Source organism: Asterias rubens, chromosome 1 (assembly GCF_902459465.1).
Source record: "Asterias rubens chromosome 1, eAstRub1.3, whole genome shotgun sequence".
NCBI classification, from domain to species: Eukaryota; Metazoa; Echinodermata; class Asteroidea; order Forcipulatida; family Asteriidae; genus Asterias; species Asterias rubens.
The window spans coordinates 18,438,366-18,462,745 of NC_047062.1; the positions used below are offsets into that span (position 1 = coordinate 18,438,366).

General features: G+C 37.9%; 1 protein-coding gene across 2 annotated transcripts in view; it reads right to left on the reverse strand.

The window, feature by feature from the left end:
• The window catches only part of LOC117287625 (inositol-trisphosphate 3-kinase B-like), a 32,706-nt gene that overhangs the window by 7,416 nt on the left and 910 nt on the right, over window positions 1-24,380 (reverse strand). Inside the window, exons 1-5 of one of the 2 annotated variants that reach the window (XM_033768211.1) lie at window positions 18,107-19,811; window positions 12,560-12,659; window positions 7,928-8,068; window positions 7,086-7,158; window positions 1,558-1,612 (exon numbers count right to left, since the gene is read on the reverse strand). In XM_033768211.1, coding sequence (XP_033624102.1) covers window positions 1,558-1,612; window positions 7,086-7,158; window positions 7,928-8,068; window positions 12,560-12,659; window positions 18,107-18,241 — 504 coding nt within the window. In that variant the 5' untranslated portion in view covers window positions 18,242-19,811. Of the gene's footprint in view, window positions 1-1,557; window positions 1,613-7,085; window positions 7,159-7,927; window positions 8,069-12,559; window positions 12,660-18,106; window positions 19,812-24,380 lie in introns of those variants that run through there. The other variant, XM_033768213.1, reaches the window with a different exon arrangement.

A 24,380-nucleotide genomic window follows, 5' to 3' on the forward strand; every position in this document is an offset into this window, starting at 1 on the left:
GTAGCCCATAATACATGTAATATCACCAATCATAGGGACAGTTAGTTCTGTGCACATTAGTTCTGTAACACACACAACCCGGAAATTGTGAATGGTTTCAAACGATTTGTTAACTCGCTGGAAAATGTCTTGTTTTTTTTCCTTTTTCTTTTTTTAAGTATTTACAAATCCGAAGGACCCAAGTTATAATTGCAAAATATAGTAATGGCCTGATGTTTCGACACTAGCAGTGAAAGCCTCCGATAGTTTTTCAGAAAAAGACTCTGCTATGGTCGAAATGTCAGGCCGCTAACCATTTCCTTTCTTTTTTTATCATCTTCAAAATGCAACTGTATTGTGTTTACTATTTAGTTACCAATCTTAGACAAGATCATTTTAATTTCCTCTTTGTGGGATGGTTACTCTTATCTGTACATCTATCCATCTCATTTTGTGCGTCGCACGAAATAAAACCAAAACCTAAACATGAGATACATGTAGTGACAAGACATCTTGTTTATTTCCCTTCCTTAAAAAAAAAGCCTGGCTGAATCCTTGGAGGCGCCTAGAGAATCTACACACCCTCAGGCAGGTCTTGATTTAATTGCCATCATGGATGGATAAGAATGTATTCGAGGAGACAGTGATCCATAAATCAAGACATCTGATGAGCAGATAATTCTATAATAACTACATTTCACTACGTGCGTAAGCAATCGGCAAGGATGCAGCGGCAAAGTCTGTGACACTGCAATTTTGATCTTGTTTCGTTTTCTGTTTTCCACACGGAAGTTGTAGGAATTTAGTAGAAAAAAAGCTTTGTGGTAATAAATATTGTGGATATACTTTTTTTTTTAAATATGAGCATGCAATATTATTGTGGTTGTGCCCTTATGCTAGGGCTGCCAACATTTGCATTTTGCAATCAGGGAGATTTTATAAAACTGCATGCAACAGCAACTTTCAGGAATAAATTTCCATTATTTCTTTTTTAATTGATCAGATTCGGTTATTTCTGTTCACTACTGTATGTGTTCCAATTTCCCAGTGAAAAATGTTGGAAATCAGGAGAAAAAACCTCTACGGCAAAGTGTGATGTCATTAAATGAGTGTGGATTTTGACAAAAAATTGCACTTGCAAAGTATCAGACACAGTGGTATTTTACACACTTTTTAACCACTCGACTTGTATTTTATTTCCTACTTTCATAGAGACACTATCTTTTGTACAAAGATCACAGAACTAAATTTGACCTTGAAGCCCCTCTTTAAGTGAAATTAATTTGAATTATGCTTTCAGCTGACTCATTAGTTATTGGATTTGGGGTTGAACAAAGCAAATATTACTAGAGTGGGATTTGATCCAACGACCTCAATATGAGTGTGCCAGCGCTCTACTAACTTAGCTATCTAGCTATATGTTGGCGGTCTACATGTACCTATTTTGTCAATATCTTTCCTTACAGCATTTTACAAGGCATATGGACAAGATAGTACGGCACACATTCTTTAAGTTCCCTTTTAAATTTCCAGACTTGGATACAAGTCTGTATCACAGTTCTCCATGATGAAACTAACCTTACGAAGTTTGGGCTTCTCTCTCGCTTTCTTCAGTTCCTCCTCCAAGTATGTTCTGCAAGAAATTAATCAAAAGAAAATGAACTTTAAATACATGTGGGACCAGGAATGGACAGGTTTTAATTGCGCACAACTTCTCAGTGCAGGCTGAAGAACGACGCAAATGGAGACTCTGCTTGACAAATGCAATCACAATGTGACCCGACGACTGCAAAGCTACAGGACAGAAGGAAGGAAGGGATCAGGGGTTGATTTCACAAAAGATGTAGAATACTGGAGGCTACTCCTAAGTGAGGACAAGCAACTTGTCTCAACTCGAGATAAGTCTTAACTGTTTGTGAAATTCAACCCAGGTTAGTGTAATTATGCTGTTGGACTTTTGTCTTTGGTACACCTGGCCCCAGGCCAAGCATGCAAGGGTCGACTTTGCAGTGCCGAGTCCGTCAAAATCAGGATGAGATGAAGCGGGAAGAGTGGATTAATTTGACGTCTTAGAGCACAGCTCCAGAAATCATTCCCGATAGTTTCACTATCCTTCCCTGACCGATATAGACATTCTAAATTCATTTTAAACTACCTTGATCTAGTTACTCGAATTCAATAAAGTGTGCTCTGAAAGCAATATGGCTTATTATCATAATATTAATAATGCATCCTAAGACTTTCTTCAACTCCACAGGGATGATACCAAGCTCTTAATGCCGCTGGTTGAGCAGACAACTCAAGTACAAGGACAATCTCTTGCCTTATGAAACTCCCAGGACGGAAAAACAAAAGTGTGAGGGGGGGGAAAGGAGCTGTTTGGCTCAAGGAAACAAAAACCGTCTTCAGATTTCAAGAGTCTTTCTATTATTCCTCGTGTTAATGACGTCATTGCTTAATGCGCCTTGAAGCCAAATTGCCATGGCGTGCATCCTTCCTCGTAATTCATACAAAGACCTTGCAATTAGACATTTTGGAGTTGCTAATGCAGAACTTATCTCTTTTGTTAACATCCCCCAAGATCGATTGATAAGATTGAAGCAAGATCTTTGGTGCTTGCAATGTGTCTCATGCAGAGTTCTCCTCAGTTTTTTTTTTTTAAACTGTGGGGCATTCTCCACAAAATATTTTTAAGTACACCCAAAGCAAGATAAACTGAAACAAGGTCCTCTGAATATGTTCTACTTTCTTTTTACATTATCTTTGCTTTTACTGTGCAATCGAGTGCTTTCTAAAAAGTTTTATAATGACGATTTTGGGTAACTTGATATGAAAAAAAAAAATAGGAATAAAATGTTGCTAATAATTCGCATGTATCAGCAGACAATTTGTGTGTACCGTCCCGATATACAAGCTTGCGCATTGGGAGAACCATGCTATCTTTAATTTATTTTTTAAACTGACAGAGCTGCCAACATTTACATCTTTAAATCCAGGAGATTTTTGTTTACTTTTCGCCTTGTTGTCATCTATGTATTTGTTAGTAATACAGATGCCCGAACATACATTTAACATCTTCCCCCCCCCCCCCAAATAACAGAACAAATTAAAGACTTTGACTTCTAAATAACGTCTCCTTACAAGAAGCAGTTTACAAGGTGTACCAGCAGGAAGCCTAGACTCTGTGACCCCTAATAAACTTTCATGCTACAGGTTACACAACCATTAAGCATTGGGTTCATCTCAGTGTTGCACGCTCCTTAGTTGAACGATAAAGCATGGGAAATTGCAGGTACCTGCGGATAATACACTCAAGTTAAGATGATTGAAATGCCTACTTGAGTCCGTTGCCATCAGTAATTACTGTGATCAATGATTCGTTACGCTGTGATCGCGACGCCAATGTACAAATAAATCAAACGGGACATATAACCTTGTTGCATTAGATCGCTGGACGTGTCATTAGCAATTCCAATCAGACAGTGTTAACGAACTAGTGTCAGAGAAAGCACTCCCTCACTGATCATATACATTCACTGTTATAAAAGGATTGGTTTCGCGCGCCACATACACGCGCATGCCACAATCATGGATACACATTTTTCTTCCGTGTTCATTTTATGAACAACAGTTTGAAGACCATTGATGTAGCAGTTATATCAATGTTATTTGTATATATATCAATTTACAATTGCTGTGTCAATGATTTTTTTTTTTTCGTGCCCATTTTATGAAAAAAGTTTGAACCCATCGATGGATGTACCTGTAACAGTTATCTCAATATCATTTATATACATGTATCACTAAATAACTGCTGTGTCGATGATGAATATTGAGTTTGTCAAATACAAGATCTGCAAACTGTACTCAATATTTGTCTGCTCTCTATTTTCTGTGTGCAGCGTACTGTTTGAGCTGACCTGTAAAAGGTTCAGATGTCAACACACTTTCTAGGGTTAAAAACTAGAACATTATACCCAGCGTAGATGATTATTCAAAATGTATGGCTGCAATTACTCGCCCCTACATTCATCATTGTCATGCTTGATTGTTCTTATTGCCAGGCAATCATCATCATCGTTTGGTTGCCATGCAGTCCAATCTACTCTAGAATTCCTCCCTTATCTCCACCAACGGAAGAGACAATACTAGGAATAAATCAAATGCAAGGGAATTTACATAAAAAGCACTTAAGAGCAAGCGGCATTTGCAAGAGTACAATTACTCTTCCTCGCAACCCAGCAATGTCTTCACTGTCAGTATGCAATTACTTGAAGAGCTGACAGGGCTTGCCCTTTTCACACTAGCCTGGCATACATTGCCTAGTGGAAACAAGCATGGACTAGTAAGCAGCACTTGTCAATTTGCCCGTTGGATTATATAACAACTGTGTCACCCACTTGTTTTGAATATTTTTTTATCATTCATACATCAGAAAGATACATTTATGAAAGTACATGTTGAAAATTTGGGCTAGTAAAACTTCCTGGGAGCAGATAAAACGCCTAGTTTACTAGCCCAATGGGCTACTTTGCAAAAAAAAAGCTTAAGCACAAGGACAAGATGTTTCTTGCTTGTACGACAGAGTTGTAGGGCAGAGACAACCAAGGTTGAGATAACAAGACATATATCCCCACAGACCAAATAACCCAATTCCCTGATGACTGTGTCTTTAACAAAACAATCTCCAAAACAAAGTATACAACTGCGGAAATCAATCTCTCAGTTGACTCATTTTCTCCTTGAGACATTTTTCATCAGAAACAAACATTCATCTGAAGGACTTAAAAACGGAAGAAAGTTCTTACATCCCAAAATAATCACACCGCTTTTCCCTGATGACCGTGGCTGTTACAAAACAATCTCCTAAGTAACTAACTGCTGAAATTGATCAATCAGTTTCCTCCTTGAAATATCTTCATCAGAAACAAACGTTAAACTGGAGCTATGCATCGCGGACAAGCCAACTGACACTAACGAGAATGTGTCAAATGGACATAGCACCACTGAAAGTCATGAAATTCCAAACGAGGTCTGAAATGGTGTTTGCACCATAGGGCTGTAGAGGTTGGGCCATTTCATAGGAGGCAATTTACAGGCTAAGATCTCTAAGAACAAAAAGCTATCCACATTTGAATGTTTGCATTCACATATATTTTTCTTGTTGATCTGAAGACATTGTTCAATTTTTTGTTCATGTGTTACAAAAGTGGACCAGTAACATGCACTGCAGTTGCTTGCCTCCAAGTTGCCTGGAAAAGTTGCCTTGAGGTGTGACAAGGATCTTACCCCTGTGATGGTTGCCCACGATCAACCTTTTAAACAAAACTGCCTAGTGGACACAAGTCCTTAACAATGTATTTCAGAGGGAATATTAGTTGGTACTTTGTAACTGTCTGAGCTAAACAGCAAACAATTTTATTAGTTCAAAATTAGTTTACTTAGCGGCAGCGTTCATCGAAAATGTATTTCACATGGATTGTTGGTTGGTACTTTGTAACTTTCTTTGCTTAGCAAACTAATTTGTAAGTTCAAAATCAAGTTTGCTTCATGGCAACATTCATTGACACATACAGAACGGTCTCCTTGACGATGACTAGGGCAGTCTAGTCGGAATGTTGAGACCAATTAATGTTCGGTTGGTGTCTAGACGACTGGAACCAGCCACTCAATAGTAATTTCATCATCTCTGAGGTTCTCATCGAAGTGTCAGTGTGGAGATGATTCTATCAGGTATGTCAACAACGATTCGATCGTATCAAATACTGCCTATACGTCCTGCGAAATTAAAAGCTCTGCCCTCAGGTACAGACCTGTCATCCTTGGTAATTTAGCAACAGTAGTATGATCTTCATTTTGATCAAGTTAAAGATGTGGTGTTTTGCTTTTGCTTTATTGCTTCGGCATGGGGCAATGCAAAGAATAGAGGGAAATGGAAAAAGAGCCTTATATGTCGGCCAGCACGAAGAGGAACGGTAAAGTAACATAAAGATTCATTGCCAATTTATAGGCCGAATTTGCAGTTAAATTGCAATTTTAACAGGGTCGGTAACATTTATATAGAATTATAAAAATAAAGCCGTTAAAAAAGCCAAAGATCTACTTTTCCTTTAAATTTAAATCACATTTCAAAAGGTTTGTTTTATTTTAAAACATGTTTCTTTGACAGTCAGATGGTGGAATGAATGTACTAACATAAATACTCGGCAGTCCTAAACGCTAAAATGACACTTTGAAAAGTATTTTTCTTTGACTTGCTTAATAGGTTAGGTACGCACGTACATGTACCTTAGGTAAAGTACGCACAATCTTGTACAATGTGCATTGGCCAACAACTAAACTCAATGTGTGCATGATGAAAACAGGACATGAAAGATGTTTGTTTGTTTACAAAGGTATTTTAACGGCTGGCTGATGATCAGATCCAACTCAGGACGAAAAACAACGAGCCTGCTTAAGTCCTCCAGAAAAATAATCCCTGAATTACTACAGATTTAAGTTCCTAGTCATTTAAGGAGATGGAATTTAACAGAGAAATAGTCATCGTGGTCAAGCGGTTTAGAGCACTGAAATCACACTATGGTGTTTCCAATTAGCAAAGTGGTCGGTTTAAGCAAGAAGTTATAGCTTCGTCTTTCAGATGAGAAGAAAAATCGGCAGACTCTTGTGTTGTGTATTGCATGTAAAATGCCACAGTCACGGGAGTACAGGTTCACATCCCGGTTGGACACTTGAACAATAGACTTTACCATAATTGTTCTCGTCACCCAGGAGTGACTAGGCACCCAGGAGTGACTAGGTACCCGTGTGGGAGAGCAATGCCAGTGCAGCATACTCTTCAGGAGTTAAGATGGGTTTAGAAATGTTGAGGGCCAGATGATAATTCTGTGAGGCGTTATGAGGGGCCCACTTTGGCCTGAAAGGGTGCATAATAAATGCACATATTCATATCATTATTATTATTATTATTATTATTGAAACACGCATTCTCATGTAGTCCTTCGTTACATTTGTCTAGCCTTAAATAATGCAAAACAAAGTTAATGGCCTGACGCTTCGACCCTAGCAGAGTCTTTCCAGAAGGCTAAAATTTAACATGACTTCACCTGGTTCCGATTTTGCAGTCCATCACCGACGGGTTGTCAAAATCACCTAGAAGATCTTGCATTTGAACATATTCTGAAGGTAACAATTTGGGTTAAGGAAAGCCTGCTGTGTGGATCCCAAAGACAACACTTAGTTCAAATAAAAGGGTATTCCATTCTGCACATGACACCCATTGTTTCGATTCATTTGCAAATAGGGAACCAGTGCAAAAGAGGTATGAACTGCATGACCCACTTAAAAAAAAAAAAAGCAGGCCTGAATGCTGCGTTTTTGAAAAGGCAAGGGCACCAAGGCCATTTCTTCTCCTTGGTAAAGGGCACCCTGTCAGGAAGTTTTAAGTTTCTACTGGAGCATTTTAAGGACACCAAGGCAATGACTAGGGGCACGGAAGCAATCAGCTTTGTTGCCTCTGTGAAGTTTCAGACCTGAAGCTGTTAAAGTCCGTAATAATGGATTCACAATCCATAAAAGCAATTTTGAATTCCTAATAACAGGAACCAATTTCACAGAAAATGTTAATCTAAGCAAATGAACAGGATACCAGCCACAGATTATATATGTGTCATGGTATTTTGGCTGGTAACCTTATCCTGGTAAGCATACATGTAGTGTTTTTTTTACAAGTTTAGCTGCTTTTTGTGCTTTGGGCCCAGATTGGAAAAGTTTTGCTGATGTGCTCTTCGTAGCATGTATCTTAAACTAAAAATACATCTTTCTTTTAACAAACAACTATCTTCTGCTTGGGGGTTGGAGCTTCTAGAAAATCAGGCAAGATCGTAATTGCTTTATGAAAGCTTTACAGGAATCTTTGTGCATCAGCAAAAAAGTTGAAAAAGGATACTCTCGGAGTTCTTCTCGACGAGTCCTTTGTACTCAGGGATGTAAGGTCTTAGAATGTCGGCCATCAGCTTCCTCAGGGCCCATTGCTCTTTCTGCGTGTGCTTCTTCAAGATGGTACCAAATTCCCCTGCCTTGAAATTACCTGTAGTCATATAAGAACAAATTTACAATTATAATTACAATTATAATTGTTGTTAACACTGCCTTACATTTACCGACTTAGTAACAGAATAATGCAAAACAAAAAGAGAGATCTGTGTTTCCTATTACACTGAAACTTTCTTTTCAACAAATATTTTGATGGAAAGAGGGTAAGTTTAAACAAAGGATATTTTTAACCGGGCGATGTTCACAAAATTTATTGTCCGCACCATAAGATTATTTTTATATTTTTGTATTTATCTTTGGAATAAAAAAGATACAGCTTCTTTGTGATTTTCGAGGTTTGGTGGGGTAGTAGGAAACATTAATTTTTTGTTTTTTTTTGTTTTTTACGCATCAATACAACCGGTTCCCTGGAAACATCTCCTTCCTGCAGTAACCTACATGTTGACATCACTGGTAACATACCATGTACCAGTACAGTTATTGATTCATTGCAAAATCGAACGCACAAGGTTTTTAATGTAATTTTCAAACCCTATATAAACAAACTGTGCTCAGCCCTGGGAGGGGGGGGGGGAGTAAGAGAAAACTAATTAAACACAACTCGAGTTTGGACTCCATGGTTAAACAAATTACTAGTCCAGCAGTTGAGAATTCTAATTTGCAGGTACATTTATATTGAATATATTTTATATAAATATTTATACAAGACACTGTGTCCTAGATGTGATTGCTGATTGCTACATGTATGATGTCCTTGGGAAAATGTCTTAATGAGAACTGAGCTAAGAAACGCCTCGAAAAAAAAATCACAGAAAAAAAGGTCTGCACTGACCACTCATTATTAAAGAACACCAAATGCCTTATAATAAAGTCATTATAATAATGTTTAAATTGGTAAGTGTCACAGACCAGTCTTCTCACTTGATTTGTCTCATGATTAGCATACAAAAACTGTAAAGATTTGAGCTCAATTGGTCGTTGATGTTGCTTGATAATAATGGAAGAAGAAGAAAAAACCTTGTCCCACAAAGTTGTGTGCTTTCAGAAGCTTTAATTAAGTTGCGTTATACAGAAGAAAAAACCACCCCTGTCAAAGAAAGTTGTGTGCTTCTGACAACATTCGGGACCTCAAAATCTAATTCTAAGGTCTCGAAATCAAATTCGTGGAAAATTACTTATTACACGAAAACTACGTTACTTCAGAGGGAGCTGTTTCTCACAATGTTTTTTTTAAAAGCTGTTATGCTAAAAATTATTTTGAGTAATTACCACTAGTTTCCATGCCTTTAACTATAGACTCTTGTAGTCCAAAATGTTTCTATAATATCCAACTGCCAAAAGTGACTGATTCAGAAGGACTTGAACCGCAAGTGTTTATCTCAGGGTCAGGCATATATCAATCTTATCTAAAAGTCCAAACAATTTTGAGTGGAGTGACATACAAAGGAGAAGATATTGAAGAAATCAGGCCACATGCTAGCCAAACAGTCTATCAGTGATTTAAAAAGGGATAACACCATAAAACATGTTGTTGAGCATCAGAACCCCCCCCCCCCCCCAAATTGTCTGGAATAAAAAAAAAAGTTTAAACGATGTCCCCATAGATTTTGTACATGAAAGCAAAGTGAAAACATCCTCGGTCAGTCAAAAAACACGGTTCAATCAATATAAATCTCCCCCAAATGCACCCTTTTTTTCTAGGCATGAACAGCCCAAAGCTCTCAATTAAGTCTCTACTGATGGTTTCTCTGCCATTCCCAGCAACCAAAACTAAACAAATACAAATGTGAACTTCGAGCTCATCTGGTTGACTTTCAATGGAATACCACATCCCAGGCCATGAACATGACAAACTGCGGAGGTCAAATTGGAAAAATCTCGAAACAATGTTTGAATGAATTCTGTCTACACTTAGTACTGTAGACAGTGTATACTGTACGAATATACTGTACGAATATAATTGAACAAGATTTGTCAATGTACAAATAGAATGGTGGAGGGTGCCAGTGCATATCAGAATATAATGGTTTACTGAACAAGATTTGGTCAATGAACTTAAAAGAATGGTGGAGGGTGTCAGTGCAGGGCTTTTGTAAAAGAACAAAAAAACTTGCTGCAGGCTGGGTATACTTTTGGCTAGTATCCTCACTTCGTGTATCCAAACGTATACATGAAATAACAAACCTATGGGCTCCAGAATTGGCCGTTAAAGGAACACGTTGCCTTGGATCGGTCGAGTTGGTCTTTGAAAAACGTTTGTAAATGTTTGTTATAAAATGCAAATGGTTGGAAAGATGATTTAAAAGTAGAATACAATGATCCACACAAATTTGCCTCGAAAGTGCGTGGTTTTCCTTTTACTTTGCGAACTAACATGGTCGGCCATTTATGGGAGTCAAAAATCTGACTCCCATAAATGGCGACCGTGTTAGTCGACGAAGTAAAAGGAAAACCATGCAATTTCAAGTGATACTTGTGTGGATCATTACATTACTTTTAAAATATCTTTCTAATCATATGCATTTAATAACAAATGGCTACAAACGCTTTTCAAAGACCAACAGCGACCGATCCAAGGCAACGTGTTCCTTTTAAGTTGTAATGAAAGAGAATTTTTAAATTTTTTTTATTCATGCCTGAAGCCTTTCTCAGATTAATTTTTTTTTAGTGAAAATTTAACTTTTTCTCATTTAAAAACTAAACTACTTCAAACGCATTCGTTTCTAACAATGTTATATAAATTTCAACTGCTCTCCAGTGCTCTTTACCAAGCCTAAATGTTTATGGTCATTCATTTTTGGAGTAATTACCAAAGGTATACCCTCCCTTTAATGTCCGTCAAAATTACCAATTGTAACAAACGCGACATGTTCCATTAAAATACGTGTTTCGGTCATGGTGTTATTGTTTCTGAATCCAGCAGGAAAAGATCTCTCTTATGATAACCAGCACTTAAGGATACTCATAGCCTGAGACGCTCTCTCGCAGTCACACGCATTCTCGTGTTTGACTTGGTTAGGCATGACACTTACTAGACGAAGAACACGTACCAAGCTTTTTAATCTCATCTTTCTGAAGCAGGTCATGCATGCCTGTACAATCTGAAGGTTGTTCATGTAAAGAGTGGCTTTTGTAATTTTTTTAAAGGAATGCAAAGCTCCTTGTAGGGACAATCAATCTGTTTAAGGTGAAACAACATTCTTAAATAGTTGTTGCTTTGGTCTTCTTTAGCACTTCTCTTTGTTATTGTCTGTAACGTTTATAATGCTACACTGTGCTGCATAATAGCAGGATTGTACTTAAGCTCTGACATGTTCATGTGCAAAGTAAAGATGGACAATCGATCTGTTTTTAAGGTGAAACAACATTCTTAAATAGTTGTTACTTTGATCTTCTTTTAGCACGAGTAGTTTTTACTGTCTGTATTGTTTATAATGCTGTACTGTGCAGGATTGTAATCGAGCTCCGGTATGTTCATGTGCTAAGTAACGTCCCAAGCAAACTTCACCGCATATTGGGCCTTAACGTCCGACCTTAAAGGAACACGTTGCCTTGGATCAGTCGAGTTGGTCTTTGAAAAGCGTTTGTAACCATTTGTTATAAAATGCATATGGGTAGAAAGATGTTTTAAAAGTAGAATACAATGATCCACACACATTTGCCTCGAAATTGCGTGGTTTTCCTCTTACTTTGCGAACTAACACGGTCGGCCATTTATGGGAGTCAAAAATCTGACTCCCATAAATGGCCAACCGTGTTTGTCGACGAGGTAAAAGGAAAACCACGCAATTTCGAGTGGTACTTGTGTGGATCATTATATTCTACTTTTAAAATATTTTATGAAAAAACGGTTACAAACGCTTTTCAAAGACCAACTCGACAGATCCGGGGCACGTGTTCCTTTAACATTTTCAGTGTCTTGCCAGAATGGCCAGGTAGCTCGTGATTTCACTAGTCCACCAGCTTTTTCATTGAGTCCATATAATTCAATTGAAACAGAGATGAATTTCAATAACAATGAACTTAAAGCCAGCCAGACAACTTTCTCCAGAAGACGACCAGAGCATTCTGATCGAAACATCAAGTTGAAACCAACGGATCTTTTCAGAACCACCCCAACTCATTAGAGATAGTCATTACATGGTGTTATCGCAAACCTTTCCATAACTTGGAGAGAATTTTGACTGGTCTTCAGGTGTTTTAAAACTGGTATTTTGCCAGCAAACCAAGGGAGAAAGCTATACAAGTAAAAGTATGGTGCAAAGGCTGGTGTTGACCAAATCACTCACAAACAACGCAACAGAAATCCTCTCTGTTGCATTTAGGAAGGGTTTTCGTATCAATTACATTACATTTTGATGAATAAAGCTTGGTGGTGATTAGGTTTGCTTTTTGGACGAGAAGCTTGGCACCCAAACAATATTGACAAACAGGGAGACTGCCGACCTAGGGGGTCATTGCTTCGTATCCCGCTCTAGTAGATTTTTCTTTCTTCAAACCCCAAATTAAGCTTTAATATCCTTACCTTGGTGGCCGGCAAGCTGCACCCAGGGATACTTCTTCTTGAAAGACTGAACAAACGGAGACCAGTGCACCATGTTGCGAATCTTTCTCCATGAACTCGCCTGCGCAAGAAGAAATCAATAACAAAACAAATTAAGTTTAAAAAAATAATTTTCAAAATGTAGCTAATGATACGCAAGTTTCCATACAGTAAACAGGTTATATGGAATGGATATTTTCCCCATCAGCTACAACCTAAACTCAAACTTTGCTACAAACGAAAGTAAACAACAAACAAACAGTAAACGTTAGCAATAAACAAAAGTGAAACTTATGAAGTTCGTTGTGAATCACCATTACACACTGTAGACTCTGAAACAAACCATCTCTAAAACCTTACATGGTGGTTAGGTTGACGCTCAATATGGTAACAAAAACAATCACTCGCCATGGTCACCGCAGCATTATGCAATCCCGTCATCTTGAGGGGACCAAAATTGTAAAAAGGCAACTGAACCAATCTACAACTCTCAGAGAAATGAACCAAAAATCCCACGCAATATGCTTTAATAACTCCCTCAACTTTCTACCCCTCTCAAGAATACCAACTTCCCATGACGGACACTTGAGAGTTGAGCTTGGCAATTATTACATTAGAAGACCCTGCCTTCATGAAATCCACCTTTAACAAGCAATTAGAAGTAACAAATGCTTCCTTGAGATTACGTTGGTACTACGTCAACAACTCTCTGGCGTAACTAAAGAACGCATATTTTTAGCTTTAAGATGACAGGTCGTGATGACCTTCACTAATGGTTATTTACAGGAAGAACAAAAATATTAGTTACAAGTGAAAATATCCTGCCATGACCTCTATGCAAGGATGCTGTTGTGGGTAACTTCCCTGCTATTCTCCCTTTAGTAAAGGACACTTGGGCAGTACTGAAACAGCACAACCTGTATGGTCTATTAATACAGTGTAAATTTGCCAAAATCAAAAATAGGGCCTTATATCATGGCACTGTTTACCACAGAATTCTGTGTAGGGTTTGTCCTTAACTGTTTTAGTGACTGGTCGGCGGGACCATTTAGATGGTAATTTTTGCAAGTCCACCATCTTTCTCACTAGTCTGTCATTCAAATGAAATTAAGAAGCTTTGCAACAGCCTGCCAGTTTTGAATATTCTTTTGGTGTTTTTACTAACATTTGCCCAATACACAACTGTTAAGGTTGCCCTGTAAAGCTTGTATACACTCCCTTTAACACTAGCCCAGCCTACATGGATGTATGTTGCCCTGTAGGCTAATAAAAAAAACTGTGCAGTCTACATGTTAACAATGCTCACAATTATTCCTTTCCAGATGTGAATTATACATTATTAGAATGTCATAGGCCTACTAATTAATTTTATAGTGTGTGAATACACACCAGAAAAAACTGTGCAGTCTACATGTTAACAATGCTCACAATTATTCCTTTCCAGATGTGAATTATACATTATTAGAATTTCATAGGCCTACTAATTAATTTTGTAGTGTGTGAATACACACCAGAAAGATACATTAAATTGTTCAACAACTAAACATTTCGTTGTGGCAAGTGAAACGCACAGTTTGTTGAGCTACTTTACAAAAAAGCTCAAGAGTAAAGCCTGGCAATTTATTCATGTATGCACTAAGCCTGTTCAGCTTTCAACAAGTGTACATCCAAAGTACCTAGGGAAAACAATGCTCAGTGCATCCAGGCCTCACAAAATGATCCACTCCCTAAATTAACATACCCTGTATATCTTTACAAATTTATTCAACTTTTGTTTTGAAAGAAGAAAAACCACACCTGTATGGTTGTCTTGTTCGATGATCGCACAAAATCATTTCACAGGAAGACGTTGATTGAAATTGTTTACTTTTATACAATTGACTAAACGACGCCAGTTTATTTCCACCTGTGTTTTCCTGGCGAGGGTGGACTATCAGGGTGTTCCACCTACGCGTTGTCGGTGGCGTTGATTGTTAGTCAATAATTTCACTGTTCAAGTGCTTTCATTGGCTACAAAGAAGCCCGGTTGGCAGATGCAACATGACCTTGTGATTTCTACAGGTGAGAATTGTTTCGTATTCGTCGTTACAGGATTCCAAAAACAATTTCCGGGCTCACCCTTGTGTTCATTTTTTTCGGAACACCAATGGAGAGCCATTTTTTTGAAGATTATTGTTGAAATGGACACCAAGTCAAATCAGCAAAAATATTCTAAGAATTTTTTACTTTTTTTTTTTAGGGGAGGGGGTGGGTGGCTATATTACCCATTATCTTAAAATTGTCTGTTATCTTTTGAGAAAAGTCACCCAAGACTCGGCCAGACCCTCAGCTTTGAGCTACAAAAGCCAATAATCCCAGACTTACAAGTACGTACCTCCCATGTCATTGAGAGCAAATGGAAACAACTCATATTCCTTGTACACAAGCCAAAAGGACAAATATCTGGTATTGAAGGTTACACAGTAATTCCAAGTAAAAGGGAGATTTTGAGCATGAATTACAGTACCTTTCTCTCTTTGTAAAGAGTGAACAAAGTGTAAACCATAATTAGTGCTGCACATTGCAAAGGGCATAGAAAAGTACTATAAAGAGATTGCATTTCACACCATGTGCTTTCTAGCAATGTGCTACAAAGAGGGTATTAAATTTTTTTGCCGAGCGTTAATATATTTCAAAAAGATAGATGCACATATTTGTTGCACATTATGCATGGTGGGAAGTGGCTGTATAATGTACGTCTTGTCCACTTGCAGATGCTCTGCATAAGATTTCACCACATTATTCAATTCCCAAAAGGAACTACGGTATAATGTATTCCAACTCTAATAGTGTACTTTATGCATGTAGCTGATGTAGCAGTGCGCCTTCGATCCAACAATCCAGAAATCTATTCTCAAAGATGAGACAATGGCTTGGTCTGCGACCGCACAGAGATAAAATGGCACATTATAAGCGCAACTTGCTGCTGGGAAACCACACTCAAAGCTCTGCTAACATTAACAATAAAAACAAAACTGGGTGAGCGTCCAAAACTAATTAAATTGCAATACACATTGCTGTGTTACCAGGCAATTGTCAATTTATTGCCGACATGGGGGGGGGGGGTTGATTTCATATCAATAAGTAAAGACCATAAAGACGGGAGATTCAATTTCAGATATTATGTGATTTTTATCTTGATAACCATGATCAGATCTTGTTTGGATGGAACAGAAGCATTTTACAGTTGGTAGAATCCTTGTATTTAATGTAACTTGCATATTTGATCTAAATAAAACCTGAAAAATTGTACTAAATAATGTGTGTGAAATTAAAGGTATTGGACTTGAACACACTGGGCCCAAACAGGAGAATCGCATGCTTCCAAGGGCACCATAAGCGCAGAATTCTGCAGTGAGCAGTACCATAAAAAAGGACCCTGATTAAATTCACCGAACCCTGATATAATCTTGAGTGCTCCATTTTGTGTGTGTTCATGCATTGCTCAGTGTACATGTACTTTTTGAAGGGAAGACAATGAAGAAATTCCTGTTGTAGAAGTGGGAGGAAAATCCCTAATAGGGAAAAACCCACTCAGCCAGGCACATTGCAGGATCTGAAAAACACAGTCCACATGAAAGGCTCCAGTCCAGGCTCGAACCACAAGGGTGAAAGGCAAGGAGAGAACTCACTGAGCCAACCTGACAGCCTGAGCCGATTTGACTCTTTAAAAAAAAGAAGTGTGACACCAGTTTTAAAATCTCTTTTCAGACAAACTGCAGTTGCCATAACCATGGATTTTGATAAATTTGAGTAAAAAAACAAACAATACCACACACAGGGCTTGGTGCAACATTTTAACTGGAGCAGATTTTTTTTGTTTGCGAGTCCAATTTAAAATGCTGAACATTTTGTTTACAAGGGGTTCTTTCAAGTAGCCATTATCATATATCTGTGCCTTGAAAGTAAATGAATGTGTGCTTCGAAGTACACTACTTTGTATAGGGAAACAAATAAATATAAATAAATTTATTTGTTGGGTGCATTCAAAACACTTCCGGAAATCTTTTCCTACAGTAAAAGGAAAGCCACGCAATTTTGAGGCAAACTTGTGTGGATCAATGTATTCTTCTTTTAAAACGCTTTTTATAGACCAACTCGTCCAATCCAAGGCAACATGTTCTATTAATGTTGCATCAGTGCTAAATGTATACACGTAAAAGTCGTTAACTGCAATTTCATATTCTTAATGATTATACAGACAATCAAGCCCACAAACAGATGTTTTTTATAGAAACTGAATGTTTCTTTTTGCCATGAACAATTACTTTAGAGACCACCCTCTCAATCAATAAAGTCCATCAAAACCATGAGCTCCGAACTACATAATGCAAAACCAGCTTATAGGAAATCCATACAAAAGTTCACTGTGTAGCCCATGGAGCTATAAATACATTCTACATCTAGTCCTAGGCTAGATGTTTGGTCCACTTAATGTTTATTGTCTTAGAAATGTAGGAATGGGTTACCACGATGGTGTAAAGGGTATGGACCATGGAGAATTTTAGGGTAAAACCAAAGCAATGAGGTCAAACTCAAGGTCACCATAGTTCTGACATATCATTGATATCAATGCATGTACAAATGTATACACAATTTCCTGGTTGCCACATTATCAACCACACCACACTTAACACTGACAATACTGTATTCATGTGTGTACAATAACAAGCACAACCTCGATTGACGTCATAACATGAGGTGACATGAGGGTACATTGTGATTGTGAAACAAACTGTAGGTTGATACACCAAAATTGAATCCTATTCATCAAGTTTACAGATTGCTTAGTTACATTATAGGAAACCAATCTACGTGTATAGTGGATGAAAACAGACAATACAAATGGAAAAAAACCTTACGTGTACATTTTAACATTATGTACACGTGTACATGTAGCATTCAATGTATTCGGTAACAGCTTTGTTTTCCTATGTATTGTCTGTTACTACATGTACTTCATGGTTGTTTGCTACCACACATTAATTATTTTTCTTGCCAAGCTACAGTGAATAGGTCTACATACTACATGTTTGATATTGTACATATCCAAAGCTCTACATCTCCATGCTCTATGGAGGAACAAAGCGTGTGTTTTTTTATATACGTTTACAAAACTAGCCGTAAGCGCATGTTGGCTTAACCCGAGCAAACGTACAACATTTACAGTAAAACAAAAATTAAACTTGAATAGACCAAACTAACAATTTGGCATATTTCTCCATATAAGTACAGGCATTAGCAGAGCACCTGGAATATCTGTTTGTACCAAACCATCAAGTGTCATTCACAAATCAACCATCCAGTGTATTGTTGTTTTGTAAATCAAGATAAAAAAACGCACTTCAAACTCAAGATAAACCAAAACTATACCATGACACATGTATCATAGAAGATGACAATGAAATGGTATAAGCAATAACGAAAAAAGAGAACCTGAAAGTTTCCTCCGCCCCTTTATTTACAAGTAAAACTGAACCCTCTTTTTACCTTAGTGGGAGGGTGTTTCTCTGGGCGACATTTGTCACACAAGCAGACACGGGAACACTCGTCCTCCAGCGGGGAATCGCTATCATCATCCACTATCTCCATGGCAACCATCTCTCCATTTTTACTCTCTTGCATCTTGATGGGGATCAAGATCTAACTGAGTGTTATGCAAGGTTTTTATTTTTAAATGTTTGTCAGTAAAATCCTTTTTCACTTTCGCTTGACTCTTGACATCAGCATCAAGCTGGCTATCACACCAAACGAGTGAATTCATTCAGCTCCTCTGAAGTCAATTAACGTATTGACACTTCAACATTGCTACTGCCAATGCAAATATTGTTTAATCTCCAAGATTAACAATTTCTCTCAAAATTGAAGTCAAACACAGTGGTCCAGTTGGTATGATGATGATATCAAATCACTTTACATTCCAATAAAAGCAGCCGCAGAAACTCATTCCATTACTCGTCAATGCTTTTAAAAAATCTGACAACGCTTTTATTGTAAATGCAAACATTTACAGTCAGCGTTAGTTATGTCCACTCCTAATTGTAATGATTCACAACTCGAAGGGTGTATCCTCGCACTGCACAGAGAGAGAGTTTGTCCGCATGATTATCTGCCCGTGATGTTTACACTGTTACAAGATACCGTCCGTGACCGTAGCATCGGATCAGCTTCTGAGCACGAAACCCAAGTTTGTTGCTCAATAGATCTTTCCAACTGGTCTGATCATCACAACGACCAAAACCCCACAATCAATAACTTTCTCCCAGAGCAATGCTCGCACTGAGCACAGTTTAACTTTGTCCGAGCCAATGAACACACATGGGGTCACACAACAACACACACTCAACAGCCACAACAAAAGCTCAGTTTATGTGTGACAGTGTGGATAATGATGAATGAGACTCAGTGGGATGCAGACGCTGAGCACAACACACCAGGGGGTGTTGTGCATCCTTGATAAATGCAATGTTGCATTCACATCAAAAGCATTGTAGCCTTGAGTTGTAGGAGACCATTGAGGACAGACTCCTTAAAAGATGATGACAAACACTAGGATCGTTAATGTTTCACATGCAGCAGACTTTTATCAATATATTTCGCCCCTCTTCAGTCCATTCTACTTCATGTAAAGTATTGTAGTCCAAGTAACTTGGCATTAATTTGTAGTATAAACCAAGTTGTACTGAAAAGCTGCAGTGCCAGTCAGCCATAGACCCTACCAGTTTGTAGGGTTTGTTGAACACGTTAAGAGTAAAGACACTCAAGCGATATGAACCTCAAACGAGAGGAGTATGTCATCATATCCAACTAGATATACTGGTACATGCCGAAGTAAACAAAAATGGTGACTGTAAACTGGCAGTTCATAAACCATATAGCAGATTATCTGAACTGTGAATGTTGATTACATGAAGTTTATCTCAGTATTTCTTTGCAGTGTACTGACGATCAAGTTGTCCAATGATTTCTATACGGCCAGCTGAGGCACACTCTGACGGATCACCGAGCGGTGATTTCTATGTGAACCCATATATCAACCACGACTCTAGCTGTCTATGTTTGTAGTCTTGGCGTGCTGCTGATCTGTGTACTAAGGAGTCGTACCCCGTGGACAGTGTTTAACTTCCCCTCCACTCAGATCAACGCCTACACTTCCCCTTTTCATTCACCAGGTATTAAAATACACAACAGCTTCCATGCGTGTACGACTACAATGTCAATGCCAAACAAACTCAACACACACACAAAAACACACAACTTTACTATTCTAGTTCTGAGAGCTTTTCATATCAATATAAGGGCTGTACCATTTTACAACAGGGCAGAGTACGCTTGTAGGAAAATCATGCTTGGATATTTATGTGTACAATTCTATATACTGACCTACAAATACATATATGTAGCATGAAAATGATACTGTAAAAATATGACCACTCGTACAGAGCAACTAATGTATAAAAATAATTATTATTAATTAATTAATTATTATTTATTTTTTACTTATCAGCTCATTAAAATTCACAGGTCCTAAGTCAGTGAACTACCCTCAAGTCAGTGAACTACCCTCAAGTCGTAACATAATTTCATTCTTGCATGATGACACATTGTGTTAGGATACAATTATACAAAAAAATGACCACGGTAATAAAATGTCCAGAAGGAATTAAAACTCTCAATGCTATGCACGTTGCATTGTACAACAGCATCAACAATTATTCACAATGACAACTATAAATACTTTTTCACAAATCAAATTAAATATTTTCTTCGTACATGTACATGTGTAATGCTTGAAGCTAAAAGAAAGGTTGAGTTGGTTTACTGCGACAGGAAAAAGTATCGACAGGTACTTAGTCCTGGCTGCACATCAGGGGCTGCTTGCTGAGGTTGGCAAGTTTGGTAGTAGGGGGGATTAATACAATAGGGTGATGTGTAATCAATCCCTTTAGACTGTTAACTTCAGGGTTCAAGGTTTGTTTGAGCATAGATTAAATATTCACCACATTATACAACCAATGAACGCACAGATGGTGGGGAGGGGTTGAGGGTTATCAAGACTACCGCAATTTCAAATGGGATAGACATGTACCCAACTTCTCTTAATGAGTCAAAGGATTGGAACCCAATCAGGAAACCATTTTGCACTGTGCATGGAATTAGTGCATTTTCCTTCAAACACATTGAATAAGTATGAAACCAAGAAATCACCATGTGTGTGTAAGGCCTTGGACCAAAGTGTCACCTTGATTTGTCCATTAAGACAAATGAAATAAATCTGCTCGATTTTAAATGTCATGAAGCCTGTTCAAATGGAAACTGTAAAATGTATGTTTAAAAACCTTGTCAGAAATATTTGTTTTTATTTCCTCTGTGGTTTTTGTTGGATTTCCCCAAAAGTTCTAGCTCTGTAAGTTATATTTTGATTCAAGAGATGCCTCTATCCAAAGGCCTTCTATACATCATGCATGCAGCCACTGAAACATCTATCCTGGCATTGACTATTACATTAGAGAAAGCTTTTAGGTTAGGTTTGCAAGTGTTGGGTAAAGTTGAGGACATTTTTTAATGGACATTTGAGAGTTTCATACAAACAATTGAAGGGTGTTGTAATGTGGCTGCATTTCGGGTGTTTCAAACCGTCCAACCTAAAATCCTACATTACAGAGGTCTCCAGAAAAGTTTGCTACACAAAGTAAGAAGTGTGTGCATTCAAATGCATGTAACAAAAGTTGCAGTCAAAACTTCAGTCTGATTTTTTACATGTTTTAGAAAATATTGAATTGAATTGAAAACTCTGCACCATGCAGCTGAGGCAAAAAAAATATACATTCACGAACAAAAGTAACATTAAACAACGCTATACAAATCCCTTTCTGTGCACAAAGGAAGTGTTATTTGGACAAAAGCCATGAAGCCTTGCCGAAAAGGATGCAGGTCTGCGGTTCGACATACTTGATTGGTATTATAGAGTATGACGTCAATCGCTGGCAGAAGGTCAAATAGAATTGTTCTCCAGCTATAATATTTATAAATAAGCAGTGGGTGTTTGTACAGTAGGAAGTACATAATACGTTTATATACAGTGTTCAAATAGACCTCATAAACACAAGTGGACTAAAATACAGGGTTGGGCAAGCAAGTGCCTGGGATATTTAAATGTCACCAGGCTATTATACCATTAACTACATAGTGTGGAAATCTACAGTCATAAATGCTTGGTCTATATAATGCAGACCTGGATATAACCCACAACACCCACTGCAGGCACCCACAGCAATTGCCCTATGCTTTTGCTGCAGTTCCCTTTGCAAAGTTGAATACAAGTTTAAAAAAATTAAAGTATAGAAGTGCCCCTTGCTAGAGGAAAATTTCTGTGCCCCTTCAAAAACGAGTATCAAGGCCTGTTAATGCAACTAAATTTAGTGACTTTGGCTACAGCTATGACCATTGGCTGCAGCGAAAGTACTAAACAACAGGACTTTACTGCAATCCAGCCACAGCCACTACATGTGTATGTACCATGGCCTTCCTAAACAGAAGTCTAAACACAGTCAATCAATTCATGGTGTTCTAAAAAAACATTAATATCAACAAGCACTAGTGCTCAAACCCTATTATGAATTCTCTACCTCACCATATACCCCATGCAATCTTCGCTCTACAAACCAACTTCTTTTTAACTTTCCCTAAAACAAACACTTCCAACGGCGTTCATGCTTTTTCTGTATCCGCACCCACTCTCTGGAACTCTCTTCTTTTACAGATCCGAGCTACAACGTATCTGGACATTTTCAAAACATTGCTAAAAATCCACCTTTTCAAAATTTCTTATGATCGACTTTGAACTGTTTATTTTTTACCATCACATGGTAAACACCGGCATCACATAATGTATGTTATATTGTACAATGTACATCCCCTAAAAAGGACGGGCAGGAAGGAAAGAAAGTTTAACATCTGACCTAAAAGTAGATCAATAAAAGTTCATGTATCATAATATTCTTGTTCAAGACTAGAAATGATCGTTTCCTCGTGTATGATTTCTATTTGCCTTTACTGACACATCGATGTCCTCTCAAAGATGAAATTCCAGGTCTGAAACACTACTAATAATAAAGTGAACTTTACTGACACTTCAAGACTCAACCCTAGCAACCATAGCCGAGTCCTGAAAAGATTAAACGGTACCAGTTTTCTAAACTGTTTATGGGCAGGGTCAGTAAAAATTTCCTCTATTTATAACATGTTTGTTTTGGTTACGACACACTGGCTTGACCTTAAAATAACTTTTTGTGGAAGTTCAAGTTGTGACCAAAAATTACGTTCGGGAAGTCAGCTTTGCTGCAGACCATGTTTAAAGGATTATTATTTGCAATTTCTAAAAACTGATAAGTGGTTTACAGCTTAAAATATATCTCTGGCATTGAACAAAAATACATGGCACTGTAGGGCTTAGTTACTGTACGTGTCAGATCACAGGTTCCTCCATGGTCAGGTACAATCTGTAAAGTTGTAGGACTACAGACTGTACAAAGGTACAGGTAACCTGTTAAAAGACACTTTCAAACCGACTAATTTCAGCTCTACAGCACCCTCACACTACAGAGGAAATCAAACGCCAGGAAATTCCTAGGAATTTGAACCCCAACCCCAACAACCCCAAAACCCATACATCTAGAGTGAAAAGTTAAACCAAATTCTTGCTGGCTTCATTTGAGTAATTATTTTATATTTTCTGCTACAGAGAAGTGCCTTTTTTGCAGTAGCGAAAAACACTGCCAAAATAAAATATTTCTATCCAAATAATGTGGGAAACAGTTGTTTTTATAATGTACTACCAGGGGATCTAATATTTTCAATTAAGAGTTTTAGAACAAACCATTCTGAATACCAGATACATGTTAAACACAAAAGAAACAAATGTTCAACTGCCAAACAGACGTAAATAATAACAATAGTTAGGCCTATAGCATTATCAGCACGGCTTCATTTAAAAAAATTACCTTTTGTGTTACAGCACACCAAAGATACTTATTTCACAACAACACGGAACCTACACATGTAACTGAGCCCTCTGTCAATAGAGGGCGACATTTAAACATCTGGAACTGACTCAATAATTCCAAAGTAACAGGGGAACAGTTTCTGGGTGTTTGATTGTGATAATGGCGTTTCCTTGAAGGTTATACCCTGCAGAAATAAACTGCTCTCAGTGGCAGGCAGCATGTCATTAATCAAGAGGTTATTGTTGTTGGTCCATACAGAGATGTTACACCGCTGGTAACAATCATTGTTAAGATAGTTGACCCACAGAAAAAAACTGTGTACATGTAGTTTACAAATTGTTTTTGCCACATACAACATGTACTAGTGTACCTTGGGCTACTCCTATGTAGAACAATGAGGTTTCATTCCGCTATTGTCTCCCATCATTCCGCTAGTCTCCCGTAACAGGAGACGATAGCGGAACAAAACCTCCATAGTTCTAGGAGTACGTTGGGTCCTTTAATAAACCCAATAGACCAACATCATTTACCATTTTTGAGATACGGTGGACACTGTAGGAGTGCACTATCTGTTTGGTTTGGGTGTATACAGACAAATTAATAGTGTCAAAGCATTTTGTCTGCCCTCAAAAAGGCTTATTGCCATGGTGACCAGTGGTTTTGCTGTAGCGCCCTCTGCAAGGGTTCAACACAAATTTACATTTCCTAATAGAAGTGCCCCTTAGAATGTACCAGATGAAAATTGCTGTCCTCTTCAA